Raw genomic sequence first — 15,719 nt, 5'->3', positions numbered from 1 at the left:
TGACCAAATTGCAGGAAATGAATTGTTTTATTGTATAAATTAATAAATTGAATGAAATTATTAATTTAGATCAAGATTGGGTGGAAATTCGAGGAAAATGGGAAATTACAAAAATACCCCTAAATCTTGGTATTTTTGCAATTTAGCCAGGTAAGTTCATGTAACTAAATTTTTTATATTTATATGTTTGAATTGAATGTTTTATTTTTGAATTTGTGTAAATGTCATATATATGAAATTGATCATATATCCGATGATGTTTGATAAATATAAAGTCTCGTTTGAATAAATAAAATTCGATTGGATATTAGATTCTCAAATTGGTTGTGGCCCTGCATATGTTGCAGACACACCACAGCTTAAAAGAGCATCTCGATATTTGGCCCTCTCGAGCTTCCCGTTATATGGTTCTTACGAGCTTTTCGTTATATAGTTCTTGCGAGCTTCCCGTTAATAGTTCTTCGAAGCATCACGATCGGTTGGGATCCTGCATGTGTTGTGGGCACATCGCAGCTCTTATAAGTGTCTCGTTATATGGCTCTCCGTGAGCTTCCTAATTAAAAGCTCTTTGTGAGCTTCTCAATATGGCTCGCTTGAACTTCCCGATATATGGCTATTTGGAGCTTCCCGATTAATGGCTCTTTGGAGATACCTGTTATTGGCTCTTATAAGCTTCCCATTATATAGCCCAGATAAGCTTCGCGTTAATGGCTCACATGAACTTCATGTTATATGGCTCGAGAGAGGGCTTCCCGATTATGTGCTCAAATGAGCACCCCCGAATATGAATTGACAGATTTCAGATTCGTACACTTCATGTGTACTACCTTTGTATCCATCGATATTTTAAATGATTCAACGGGTAAAGTTCTGTTATGAGCTAACACGAGTTCGAAATGAACTATTACTGGTATATACCTGAAATACATGGAAATGATATTTATTTGATATATTGAAACATGACATGGAAAATATATGTATGTGAAACTTGCCTGATAATTATGTATATTCATGATTATGAACTGTTACCGGAATAAATATACACGAAATTCATGAAAATGATGATGCATGAAATATTGATATAATGAAATGAATAATATATGTTTATGAAGAAACGACAAGAGAATGATATGTATCATGCCATGTAAATATGTGACTATCTTTGATACGTTGATACAAGGAAATTATGTATGTTGAGACGAGTAATAAACTCAAGTGTGACATGTCGAGAAAACAAGTTTATCAATGTTGAATTTATATGTAATATGCGCAAGTACGCTAACCAGTGTTGTTGCCTGATGCTTAGGCAAGTGCCAAGCTATTGATTGAATGGTAATATGATTATTTATATGATGCATTGAATTGGTAAGTATTTAAGTGAAAATATGCTAGTGCTCATGAAAAAGTGGTAAGGTTTAAATTATGCAATTTCTTATGAAATGACTTATCATGTGATCAATTCGAAAAAGGCTTTAGTTAAATGCACAAGTTTGTGACCATGGTTGAATGATATGTTTATGACTTGTGTGTCATGCATATGGAATAAGCGTGGAAAGTAAAGAAATGAAAATGGAAATAAAGAAATTTGGAAGAGTTAAAGTTATATCAAATCCTACTAAGCTTGGGATAATATGTATAAGTGATACTGTGGATTTATTCACCTTGTGAATTGATGAATATAGCTTCATGAGTATTGTGGTATCAATATTAGGTTACTCTTGATATGTATAGATTTCATATTTGAAATGAACTAATATGATTAAAAACTACACGAGCTTACTAAGCATTCATTGCTTACGTATTTGTTTTTATTTACCCTACAGATTATCAAAAGCTCGTACGAGTTGGAAGCTTGTCGGAGTTTTATCACACTATCCATTGGTTCTATCTATAATTTTGGATGATTTGATTCTGGTTATAATGGCATGTCTAAGTTAATTTGGACAATGTGGGCTCATTAATGTTTTTTTATATCTAGCCATAGGAATGGCTTGTGATGAACATGTTTTGATGTGCATATAAGTCTATATCATGTTAGATGTGAGTGTTTGGTATAGTTGAATGATGATAATCTTATAGATATGTTAATACTTAGTACAAGTATGCATATATGTGAAGTTGGTCAATTTGATAAGTTTGAATACTAGAGTATATGTGATGATAATATATGCATAAAACTTGGATTTAGTTTGATTTGAATGCTACGATATAGGTTGTTGATGTGTAAAAGTGTTGAGTTAGGTTGATGACAAATGGAGTGAGAAATGTGGCTTGAAAATGGCCTATTTTCGTCCACACAGGCAGAGACACAGGCGTGTGTCTCAGCCGTGTGTCGTGTGTATTGGTCATGTGTCCCCTGCATCTTTAAAATTCAAAACAGAATGCTCAGGATTTTTCACACGGCCTGGCACATGGGCGTGTGACTTGGCCATGTGACCCTTGCACCTATACACGGCTTAGTACACGGGCATGCGACTTGCCCGTGTGACCTAAGTCAGAGAGTAACACGGGTACAGACATGGGTTGGGACACGACCGTGTGCCCTATTTCGAATACCCATACGGCCTGTGACACAAGCATGTGTCCCCTGCACCTAAGAAAAAAAATTAAAATTTCGCGAAAAATTCTTTGAGTACCCAGTTTAGTCCTGATTTGTTTCTAATGCATGTTTTGGGTCTCAAGGACTCATATAAGGGACTTTATGAATAATATCTGACATGAATGCTAAATGATATGAAATGTTTGTATTTAATCTATTTATTCTGGTAATGCTCTGTAACCCTATTCCGGCTATGGATAAGGGTTAGGGGTGTTACATCTTTGAACTCTTGAATTTTCATATATGATAGGATTGGGCCAAGAAATTGAATCTTGATCTTCTTTTTCCTTTAAATAAGCCTGTAGGGACTTCATCATAAGCTCTTAGATTACTACATTCAATCTGGACTTGATTTGCTTAGCTTTCGATCTAGTAATAAGGCCTTGAGGTAGAGTTAGCCCATTATGTCGATGCTCCCTTGATTGGGCCTTGATGCTCGCATCATTTTGGGACACAATTTCAACAAGTGATTCAGTATTTTATTATTTATTTATTATATATCAGGGTATTACAAAGTCGTATTAAAATTTGGCTAGGAAATTTTAACGTTTAGATAGTTAATTAAGTGAAAAAGACTAAATCATAAAAATTGCAAAAGTTAATCACTATAGGTTTATTTGTATTAAATGGATGAAAAATCATGAATTAAGGGCCTTGTATGGTATATTTACCTAACTAAAGCATAATGGACAGTTTTAGTGTTGAATTATAGGAAAATGTGATTAATTTAAAATAGGTAAACTTGTAATTTGATAATAAAATATAATTAAAACAAAACTATAAGATGAAACAACCATCGTCTTCATCTTTTTCACCTTAGAACCAAAATCACCATTATTATCTCAGGGAGCTTTCGGCCAAGCTTTATTTGGTGTGCATGGTACATATTCTGAGTCTATTTTCGATGATTTTTATATTGTTGAGATCGTTGTAGCTTAATCTAGCTAACCCGTGAACTTATTCATAAAATTGTTAAATGTTTTAGATTATTCCATTGATGAGTTTGTGGTGTTTTTGAAGTTTGATGGTAGATTGATGAACTTGTTAGCAAAATAGGAACATTTTGTAAAGTAATTTTAATTAGTTTTGAATTTACGGACTTAATTGTTATAATTTTGAAATAGGCATGGTTTAATTGTAAATATTCAGTTGTTAAGGGTTGTAGAGGGACTACAATGACTTCTTCTGATAACATGTTAAATTTGTTTATTTTTTGTGTTTAAATCGGTTAATTCTTGAATTGATCCCTGCTAAATTAGTGATTTTATGTTTTAATCCTGTCAGGAATACGATTGGGATGATATGAGTAAAAACGAGTAGAAAAGAGCTAATTTGCAGCATAGTCAATAAAATGGGGCCGAATCAAAAACTTGGAAATAGTCAAGGACTTAACAGATTTCTTTTGACCTTGTAAAAGCCAAAATTAGAAGAAAATCTGATTTTCTTTTTATTTAATTCTAATTTTGCGTAATGGGTAGTGAGGAAAAATTTAGTAAATCAATTTTATATAAATAGGGCATCTTTGGTAGCTTAAAGACACACTTGAATTTGCTTAAGCAATTAAATTAAAACATTTTTTCCCTTCCAATTTCATGCGTGTCGGTACTGCCATTCCATTTTCATTTGCTTGTTTCTTTGCAAATTAGTTTAATTGCTTTCCAAATCCCTTCCATTTCCAACTTTCACCATTTTTCATTCAAATCCACTCCATAACCAATCAAAGCATGATTAATTTCATGATTCACTAAATTCTAACTTAGCTTTAGGCCGGTATTCTTTCATATCAAGAAACGTGAGATATGTATCCATACTAAAAATCCTTTCAATCGGTATTCACTATTTTTCCTGAATATCGGGATTGACAAATTCATCCTTAAAGTTAACTCGATTTTAAATCAAAAAGTGCATTGGGTTAGAGTCATGTTTGCGGACAATTGGGGAAACAAGTCGATCGTGTTATATTTAGATCTCCGAGAACAAATGAAAAGAGATACTAATTGAGTTTAAACGTCCTGTGCGGTTGAGGCCGTTAATTCGAGTTGGGTTCTTCAGAGCACAAGGCTATCGAAATCTTGAATCGGGAACGTGTGTATCTCAGTTAGATAATTTGTAAGGGTTGGTTTACAGGTCATACCGGGACCAACTATGAGAGAAAGATTTTGCGGTTAAGACATTTTTAGCCGCTATAACCAGCTTATTATTTGGGGGAGAAGACTAATTTCGAGGATCAGTTCAGAGATCAGAATTCATCAAGTCTAGGACTAAGGCTTACTTGTTCTATTATCAAAACCCAAATTCATTTTCTAATTTAATTTTACTTTTGATCTCTTTAATTGCTTATTTCTACTATCTTAATTATTTAATTTCTAGACATTGCCAACTCCCATAATTTATTTAATTTATTTTTGAGTAGGTCTGTTTGAGTCGTGGGCACGGCTATTGCCTTGATTATTAGCTTGACCGAAATTCTATTCATAAGAAAAATATAGAAGTTGATCATAATTTTCAATCCCTATAGACTCGACCCTACTACTCTTTACTATTTTTTAGAGTCATTTTATTGTAGGAATTGTTTTTGGTGGTTTCGACACCCATCATCTTCTTAATGGTTATTAGGTTAATCGTGAAAACTTTCTAAGTTTTAATATAGGGACTAAATTGCATAAAGGGTGAAAATTTTAGGGTAAAATCATAAAATGATAATAAAAAGGTTTATCTACAAAAGTTTAATTTTTAAGTGATTTTAAATGGTTAATTGAATTAAAACTATTATTTAGACCAAGAAACGAATCAACCGGACAATAATCGCGGAAAAAGAAAGTTAGCGGAGTAGTCGTCGACATCGCGTTCGTAACCATTTTTTATTAGGTAAGTTCGTATGTTGATTGATCTAGTTAATTACTTTTTTTATGATTATTTACTACTATACATGTTGTGAATGGGTTAATTGATTGATATATGGTAATTAGTGAATTGGACTAAATTAGCGTATTAGTTAAATTGATAATTATGTATGAAAAGTGTGAAATATATGGATATGTGCTTGTAATGGTTTGAAAATGAATAAAGTTAAATTAATTGAATGTGTAATATGGCCCGTATGAACCTCGTGAATACTTAGGATACAAATGACATGTCATTAGGGGTATTTACCGTTTCGGGTGTTGGTCTTGAATGTCCTACCGATGGCTGAGGTCCTACATTTGTTGTAGATTCTCCACAGCTCGTGTGAGCAGCATCGTGTAGCCTAACATATCGACCCGCAACTCATGTGAACAGACCCATTTTACAGCTTGTGTGAGCATATATAGTTACAGCTTGTGTGAACATCGCTCCTGTGTATCTGACGTTATTTCATTTGGCTCATCGGGTGATAAATGTATAAATGGAAATGGATATATGAAATGGCTATATGAAATTAGTCATGTGAATGGATGATTTTGATATGAATAATTGAAGTGAAATGTATTATGTTAAATGAACATGGGATGAATGAATTGAGTTCAATATCCATTTTCTTATAAAGGTATCATGTCATGGTTATGTTATATCTTGTATTTATAAATTCACTACCATGTAAGGTTTGTGGTGTGTATAGGAAATGAGTGAGCTTATGAGCTAATTAATGAAATTATGCATGAATTGTTTAAGTTGATTCCTAATCGGTAAATTTATGTTTAAGTTTTATGCAAACTTACTAACTATTGATTTTCTTACGTCTCTTGCATTCTTTCTTTATAGATAATTGGAAGTCATGGTCAGTTAGAAGCTTAAGTCGGAGCTCACACTATAAGTTCATTAACTTGGTGGAAGTTTTGATCATTTTGGTTTTGGGCTATAAATGGCATGCACTAAGAGTTTCTAAGTTCAATTGCTTATAATGATGTTGTTTAAAACTTTGGTTATGTAAAGTTTGTGGATGTGTACATAGTTGGTGCTTTAGGCTTAATTATGTCTATATATATCCACATGAGCAAGTTGATTCATGCCCTGAAAGATTAGTTTGAATTGTGGTAAGGTGTTATGACCTGAATGTTAGGTACTTGATGGTGAATGTGATTGATGAATGTGTATGGTTTAATGCTTGAATTGTGGTGCCAATGAGGGCATATTGGTTAGGCACTTAGTTTGAATGTTTTTAGTATATTTTGACATGTTTCAATGTGTTTTGAATAGGTAAAAAATGGATTGAAATGGTATGGCTTGTAACCTAAGAAATGGTAATTGAAATGGCTTGGTTTTGAAGTTATTTTAGGTGCACACGGCCTAGGACATGGTTTGCCACACGCTCGTATGCCATACACGGTCACCCCACACAACCATGTGGCCTATTTGATTTTTGGTGCAGGATTGTCCACACGGTCTTATAGAGTTACACGGTCTGGCGACATAGTCATGTGACCTTTAGTTACAAGGACTCAGGTTGTGACACAGTTTGACCACACAACCATGTTTTTGAACCACACGATCTAGGCTCTATCACATGACCGTGTGACCCCTATTTTTAGTTTTTTCCTCATTTTTCTTTTTTATTTCAAATTAGTCCCTACTTGTTTCTAAACTAATTTTAGGGTTCCAAAAGCTTGATTTAAGTCTCGTTTTAGTATTTATGCTATGAATAGTAAATGATTATTAGCCTTTTATGCTTAATTATATACTTTGAATTGTGTTAATGTATTATCGTCTTGTTAACTATTGTAATATCTAGTAACCTTAATCTGAAAATGAAGACAGGTTAGGGGTGTTACAGTTCTAACGTGATAGGTATCTCACTCATGATTTCTAGAGTTAGACAGGTTCGTTTAATAAATTACAAAGCAAACAAACCAAAGAATGTCAAGCATAGTTATCCATCAAAACAAATACACTAATATACATTTATGCTAAAAGAAAAATATAAGTGGTAAGAATTTTCAAAACCCAGTTCAATTTTCATCCATGCCGTGTATCACCTAGGTCACATAGGACATTTCGGCTTGTAACGGTCTGCAGCCTAGGTTGGTTCAAATTTCAAGAATAGGCTCGACAAAATGGGTTAAGCACAAAAATAACTTGACACATTATGTTGTTCCCAATACTCCACCAATGTCCCAGTTAAGCTCACCACCTTATATCCACTTCTCTCACCTTCCTTTTCTCTCTATTTCTTAAGACACAGTATAATATTAACGAGTACAATCATTTTAGTCTTTTGTGCTAAAAATGAGTATTTTCTTCTTCTTCTTTCTTCTTCTTTTTTTTACTTTGCTTTTATTTATTCAAGATTTTCTTGCTTGCCTTTTAGCCTTTACGAAGCTTTTCTTCCAATCGATTTTTTTCACTAAAGCACAAGCTTGCAAGAATCTTATACTCACTATACTACATTGTTCCTTATTTTTCACTCTCAATATTTTTTCTTTATTTTGAAAATTCTGCAATGTATCTACCTAACCCTTAATATCGATGGTCTAACGTTTAAGTTTGGGTCGTGACCAAGAAAAAAGATAAAAATAATATGAAATAAGTTCATGGTTTCAATTATGGTTCTTCAAGAAAATGGAGTTAGGCTCAAAATAAGGTATTAGGGGATTCATGTATCGGGTCAACCTTTTTTTAGTTCTAATGTGTCTACTAAATAATGCCTTAGGTCATCCCTAGATATTTCAATACATGGATTCAATTAACCAAGTTTATCAATTTTACAACCTATATGTTCAATAAGGACTAGTTATCAATGCAATTTGAGAAGTCCTTTCACTCTTGTGAAAGTTGATAAAAACCTTCAGTAGGAAAAGTTGAGTGGTAAAAGAATTCACTGAGTGAGTGCAACTTTAAGTCTGCAATAATGAAAAATTAGAGGGTGTACTATGAAAGAGAATCATTCTCTAAGCAAGGCCTCATAGATGTATGTAGATATTTATGACATTCCTGTTGGTAGCATTCTTTACTTGTTGCTCTTTATTAAACACATTATTCCAGCAACGCTAGTAACATCTTGTTATATTGGTTGTCAATAGACACATTTACACTGTATAACAATATTACTATAGAGCTCAAATTTTAACATAAGAAGCTAGAATATTTTAAATATAACCAAGATTTGGCATTGTGGCTAGAAGTTAACCTCGATGATGACATGCATATCAAATTTTTTTGTGTCGAGTCCAATGCCCACTTAGAAAGCAATACATTGACAGTCATTCAGGTACATTGTAACATACACTTGCAGGGCAATTTTTTAAAACTGTAATAGCAGAAAAACTGGCAAGTATGGGATTAAAGCTTTATCCATATGAGGATATTGTCAAAGATTATATGCAGCAACAAATAGATTTCCGAGAGAAAAAAAAATCTAGACCAGAGCTTTGCCTTCAAATCATTAAGTAGTTGGGGTTGTGCCTTGAGCAATGTAGAGAAGAAGTCACTATAATGGTTTAGGTGGGAAAAAATGTTAATGTAATAGGTCCAGTCAGCAATTCGTTAATGGTTTAACGTTTGAGTGATCATTTTGAACAATTTCTCTAACAACAATAACTAAATTGACAAAAAAAATTAGAGTGACCAAAATATGAATGACGTTATTTTAAAGTGATTTGCAATGTAGTTTGCCCTTTTATTATTAGTATATTAATTTTGGTTATAATTATAATTATCATTGGTCATGCAATAACTTTTTGTGAATTATTATATTTATGATTTGTAAATTTATTTCAATATCATAGATTTACCTATCAATATATAAATTGTAATAAAAAGTAGAATCCTAATAATTAATCATTATTTTATAGAAATTGAGACTAAAAAAATTTAAATGAATTAAAACTATTAAAAACATTTTCTATAACAAGGATAATTTAGTAAAAATATACTTCTAAAAATCTTAGCAAATGAATCAAATGATATAATATAACATACAACTCGTAATCGTATTACAAATCATAATACTATATTCTTTGCCCTCAAAGGGATATCTCGTTTTGATTTTAAATTTCCAAAATTCCTACATGTGATTATGCTTAATCAAGAGGTGTTTTAAATAAAAGACTAGTGTATCCTCCCTTGTTCCACTCTCATTTTTGAAAGACTATGAAAACTTCAAGAGCTTATTTCGATCACTCTTCATCGAATGAATATAGTAAAGGTTAGGACACAAGGTTACGGCTGAACACAATCTTTTTTCCTGCCAAAAATATTTTTGTCTACTCAAATAGGTGAGAGCATATTTCAAACTTTCATGATGCGAGTTATTCAAATTTTAATTTTATTTAATTATTTCAACTAATTGTCTGCCTAAAAACTTTTAATAAAATTAGAAAACTAATTAGAATGAAATAAAAACGAAAGTTTCTTTTCTTTAATGTATTAGAACGGATGTTTGGCATATTTTTATTGTTGAAATAATAATGAATTGAGTGAACAACAACACACGCACACAAAACAAAAAAGGGGAGGGGGGAACAAAATGGAGAAAGGAACAGAAATAGAAATCCTATTCGACTGAGGAGTTGAAAATAGAGAGACACAGAGAGAGAGAGAGAGAGAGAGATCTGAATTCTGAAGGAATGGAAGGTATATTCTTTCTTCTTTTCTCTTTCTTCCTCCAAATTTAAACCCTAAATTCTCTCTTTGCTGTCTCCATTCCTCGCTTTTGACTCTGTTTACTTCCACCCCCACGTTTTTTACTCTCTCTTTTTTTTTCTCTTTCATTAATTGTTTGTTTATTTATGTATATATGTTTTTAATTATCTGCTCCTTTCCCTTAACATATACTGCTTTCTTGTTAGCTTAAATATATTGAAATTTGCATTCTTTTAAAACAGAACTTTTTAAAATTTTGGTTAAAACCTTTTTAAGCGTGGAAAGGAAATTTGGGGAAAGATAAGTAACTAAGTATAACAAAAATTGAGGTGTATTCTTTGACCTCCAGTTCTTAATTTTTTGTATCTAAGTTGATTATCGATCCATTTGATATAGTTTAGCCTTTTTAAGACAAATACACTAGTTGTCCATGGTCTGTCTGGAACTGCTCTGTGGCATTAGCACCATCAGCCAAGAAGGTGATATCGATAGCTGTAACTTCTGTTTTGCTGCATTTGTCTGTGCCTTGCAATGGACTTTTTAATACAATGGCTTCTCTTACTGTATAGAGTTTCCTTAATCCAACAATAGCAGCCTTATTTTGTGCAAGGTTGTTTCTGTGTGCAATTAGATGCCACATAGGGGTTTCTCGTGTGTAGCTTTTCTTAAGGTAACATGGTAATGTGATTTTAACTCATTATGTCACTATATTAGCGTTTCAATGCTTTAGTTTCGCTTTGAAAAATGACCTAGAGGAATATATTTGGCATACAAGACTACACATGATGCATCTATTGGCCTAAAACTGTCTCACAAATACAGTGCAGAAGGCTATATAATCTCAGTTTCACATTTTGTTTCTGTTTTGTGGAAGATTTTTACTGTTCATGTTCCTTTTGTTCCTTCTCTTGAACACCATTGTTTTGGTTTCTGTGAATGTTTGAAGCCATTACATTGGTTAAACTTAGAATTTTTGCAGTATAAAGAGATCGGAGCTAAAATTTAAAACATGATGTAAGAAAAAAAGTGAAGTTACAATCCTGAGTGATGGTGGAAATTTTAGTCATAGATCAATGATAATAGAATCCTTCTTGTGGGATTTTTTCTTTCTTGAATATAGTTGTACCTGGTTCATTTGTGCATTAAGTTACAACCATAAGAATGGCTTTTGCTTTGTGTACTTCTATATGCTTTTACTTAAAGTGGTCAGCTTGAGAGGATATGATTTAGTGCAAGTATTCCAAATTCAAAGCACTCAAAATGTTATCAGAATTCTCAATCAAAAAGTCTAAATCAATAACCAAAATTTTAAAAATCCAATAAAATATCAGTATCTCAAACACATCATATTCCAAGCCTATGCATTATTAAGATAATAATAGGTATTTATAACTAAACCCTGGTAGAGATGCAAATTATAACACTTAACCCTTCATACTTGGTAAGTAAAGAAAATTAATATAAACCAACTTACTAGTCTAGATAACTTAATTCCTCAACTAGCATGTTTCCATCATTAGGAAATCTTGTGGTATTTTCTACATATGAGTTGCATAATCATTGTTTGGTAACCATTTCTTCTGAAGTTGTGCTTTTGCATTGCCATTTTCTTGCCATACAATATAACTTTCTTTCAAGATTCTGTCAATTAATATAATTGAAATGGATTTTTGTTGGTGATGTCGCTAGGTTTATTGTAAACCTATGGCTTAGGCCTTTACAAGAACTTTGTGAAGCATCTTGCTCTTCTTCCCTGATAAATGAGAGAATAAACTAATATGTATATGAATAAATAGAATAGTGAAAGCAGATAATGACTTTCATAAGCTCCCATAATGCACATTTATTACATTAATACCTTGTTTTTATTATTCTACAACATCCTGACTGTCTATCTTGGATTAAACTCTATATCAGTAGATTAACGTGACATGTTTCAAGTGAAGCAAAAATTACTGGAACTGTAATAAAGCATCTTTACAAAATATTAACAGGCAGAAAGTGGAACATTCATTGCCTTTGTCTTTCTTTTTCTTTTTCATTCTTTTCTTATTTATTTATTTTATTTTCCATATAAATTCATCTAACTTAGCAGTTGAGCCATTGTCTTGGAGGAGTACTCCTTTTGATGGTTATTAGAGGAAATGATCTTTTAATTCTGGACTTATATTATTATTTATGATATGGACTTTCTATGATATATTTGGGCTTAATTTTTATGTGAAGCTCAGTTAAATGGATATCTTTTCAGACATTTGGTTAGCTTTCAATGATTGAGATAATGAGTTTTAAGAAATGAATTTTGTGTTTTGACAATTTAAATTTCAAATAATTTCTGAAGTCTTTCTTTTAAGATTCTGCGGGGAGTGGTGCTACTTGCTCCAAAACTTTTGTTACAACTTTTTATTCCACCTGAAGCGCCAAATGTTTGTTGGACAACATCAAAGGTGACAGAAACATCTACCAAAGTGGATTAACTATTAATAATGCATGTTAAAAGTTGAAACAACAGATTTTTGCCACATCAAGTGGGGCAAATGGCTGGGATAAATTGTTGGGAGGCATGGTAAATCTTATTTTCCTCATTAGGGCTACATCAAATGGATAACCTGTAACATGGTATTTTTTTTAAAAAATTTATTAAGGACTTTCTGGTCTGGTATTGGTTGATTTCTAGAGTTTGTATCATATCATCATCTTTAGCTCAGCATGAAGTGATTTGGTTTCTCTGTGTGTATTCTGTTTATGGAGTTAGTAACTTTTTAACTAAGGGTTAAATGCAAAAGATTCTGAACCGTTAACTACACTGTATTATATCTGTAATATAAGTCTTATTCTCTTTGGTTTAAACTATTTTGGTGCCTGGTAATGTAATTTTCTTAATTGTCAGCTTATCTCAAATGCACATGATATTTGACAGGTGGGTCCCCAGACCAAGAATCAGTTGGGTCTGGTACAAAAAGGTCCAGTGTGTCCTCTGGCAGTAAATCTCGTAATCACAAGGAATTTTTATACAGACTTGTAGATTGTGAAACTTTTACTGCAAATCTTGAAGACTGGTTTCAATCATTATATGAGAAGTCAGCACAGATGAAGCCTGTCTTTGATGTACCTTTTGAGTTAATAGATCTTCAAAAATTTGACTATGCTTTGGAAGGAGTTTCGTTCCAACAGCTTATTCGGATGCCAAATGCTGTTTATGCTTCAACATCTGATTCTGCAGAAGCAACTGCATATCTTGCTGTTGAAGATTTTTTACATGCAACTGTGAAGGGCTTGTGGGAGGCATTTTGGAGTCAAGATGAGCCAATGCCTTTCTCTGTTGCCTGTCTTTACAAAGAAAATTTAAAATTTTACCAGGCAGAGAATGCGATAGCTAGTGGGAGACTTGGAAGTCTCTGTGCTTCTGGTGTATTGCTTAAGAACCCAAGACATCCTCATGGAAAGTGGGACAATCTTCTTGAACTGGCTCTTTTGAGGCCTGGTATTCAAAGCCTTGTTGGGGAAAGCGAACAACAGCCTTCTCTGCATGTCCTAGGTGAGGCTCTTTTCTATGCCTTGCGCATGCTCATATCAAGGAGCTTAAGCAGACAGAATCTTCCTCTCAGTTCAAATTCTGCCTTTGTTCTTCTTGTTGATTCTCAATATGGTGGCGTTGTTAAAGTTGAAGGAGATGTAAATAAAATGGATTTTGATGTGAATAATGTCTATAAGTGTGCTGCTGAGTGGATACAAAGGCATGCCAGAATTGCTGTATCTCCAGTTGATAGGATCTGGAACAAGCTTGGGAATGCCAACTGGGGAGATATTGGTGCTTTGCAAGTAACTTTTGCAACATTTTACTGTATTATGCAGTTTGCTGGTCTGCCTAAGCACTCCATTGAAGATTTAGCTGCCGACCATGGTTGTCGCCTCCAAACAAGGAGACTGGAGAGGCAGTTGGGGGATACCAGAGTGAATGGAAGTGGTTTATTTAGGTTCCAGCAGCATGGTGTCTCTCCCGAAATTGTTGAAGTTCAGGATGAATCTGTCAAGCTTGAGTCTGAGTCGCTGAAGCTGGAAGTAGGATCTGTATTATGGTTGGAGGATTCAAACTGGGAAAGAGGTTATCATATTAACCAAATCAGGAGTAATGGTGAGCTTCCTTATTACATTGCTTCACCAGTTGAAGACCCAGGAAAGTCTCTCTTTCTCTACGTGGGTTCTCATCCTTCTCAGCTGGAACCAGCATGGGAAGATATGAATTTGTGGTATCTAGTTCAGAGACAAACCAAGGTATTGACTATTATGAAACAGAAAGGCCTATCTGGCAAATATCTACCTCAATTGAGTGCATCTGGAAGGATTATTCATCCTGGTCAGTGCCGGAGACCCAGTTCAGGTGGAAACTGTGATCACCCTTGGTGTGGCACCCCGATTCTTGTGACCAGCCCAGTTGGTGAAACTGTTGCTGATATGGTTAGTGAAGGTCATTTTGGTGTGGATGAGGCTATCAGGTGTTGTCATGACTGTTTATCTGCCCTTTCTACTGCCTCATCAGAAGGCATTAGGCATGGAGACATTCGACCAGAAAATGTGATCTGTGTAAGATCTGGTGAAAGTCGTCCCTATTTTGTCCTTATTGGTTGGGGACATGCTATTTTAGAAGATAGGGACCGCCCTGCAATGAACCTTCATTTTTCATCTACTTATGCTTTACAGGAGGGAAAGTTGTGCTCAGCATCAGATGCTGAGAGCCTGGTTTACATGCTTTATTTTGCATGTGGAGGTGCTTTCCCTGATCTTGATTCTGTTGAAGGGGAACTACAGTGGAGAGAGACGTCATGGTCTAGGAGGTTGATTCAGCAGAAATTGGGTGATGTCTCTACTGTATTGAAAGCATTTGCCGATTATGTTGACAGCTTGTGCGGAACGCCTTATCCTATGGATTATGATATATGGTTAAGAAGGTTTAAGAGGAGTATTAGTGAGGAGGATCACGGAAAGGAAATTGCTGCATCTGTCTAGAATCATGTTTTAAAAGCCATTCTGGCCTGGATTAGCCAACTCTTGCAATCTTGCTGATTATTGCTTGCTAAGTATGATGATTTTTCTGGAAATCTCTGATTCTTGAAGGCCATTGTTGAACTCATGCGATGCTTGGACATTTATCTTCTGGGACTGGACTATTCAAAATTTTGGCAATGGCTGCAGTTCTCCCTTGACCAGGAGTTAATATATTCAGTTCTGTATGGAAGTTCTTGGTTTCTGAAAAATGAGGCCTTCTGATGAGCCGTTATCCAAAATATCTTGTGTGCTCATGTACCAGGGTTTGGAGCATTTATCTGGATTTTGTTTGGAGAGGGTTACAGACATGCTGTAGAGGAAATGGAGTATTATTTCTTGGCTTTTTGTTTTTACTTATTTTTATTTCCCTTTGTAAAGATACAAGCAATGTGGAGCCATCTCTTTTGGCCTTGTCATGGGTCTAATGTTGGAAAGTATTAAGGGGCATCTGTAAATGAACCGTGAGGTAGTTGCTACTTCGATTGTCGTAAGTATTTCTGTGTAACTCAATTTTTTA

At 33.9% G+C, this 15,719-nt stretch overlaps 1 protein-coding gene across 2 annotated transcripts; it reads left to right on the top strand.

Annotated features, from left to right (window-relative positions):
• The first annotated feature begins 9,746 nt into the window (after positions 1-9,746).
• On the top strand, positions 9,747-15,719 carry LOC107889839 (uncharacterized). Of its 2 annotated transcripts, XM_041095467.1 has the most exons (3): positions 9,747-10,147; positions 12,511-12,603; positions 13,077-15,719. In XM_041095467.1, exon 3 carries the CDS (start codon positions 13,247-13,249, stop codon positions 15,161-15,163), a length of 1,917 nt encoding a protein of 638 aa, XP_040951401.1. In that variant the 5' UTR covers positions 9,747-10,147; positions 12,511-12,603; positions 13,077-13,246; the 3' UTR covers positions 15,164-15,719. The 2 variants fall into 2 exon arrangements, with proteins under 2 accessions (XP_040951401.1, XP_040951400.1); XM_041095466.1 differs by lacking the exon at positions 12,511-12,603.

The sequence above is a fragment of the Gossypium hirsutum genome, chromosome D06, assembly GCF_007990345.1.
Source record: "Gossypium hirsutum isolate 1008001.06 chromosome D06, Gossypium_hirsutum_v2.1, whole genome shotgun sequence".
Lineage (NCBI taxonomy): Eukaryota > Viridiplantae > Streptophyta > Magnoliopsida > Malvales > Malvaceae > Gossypium > Gossypium hirsutum.
This window is presented reverse-complemented; position numbering and strand designations above follow the sequence as displayed.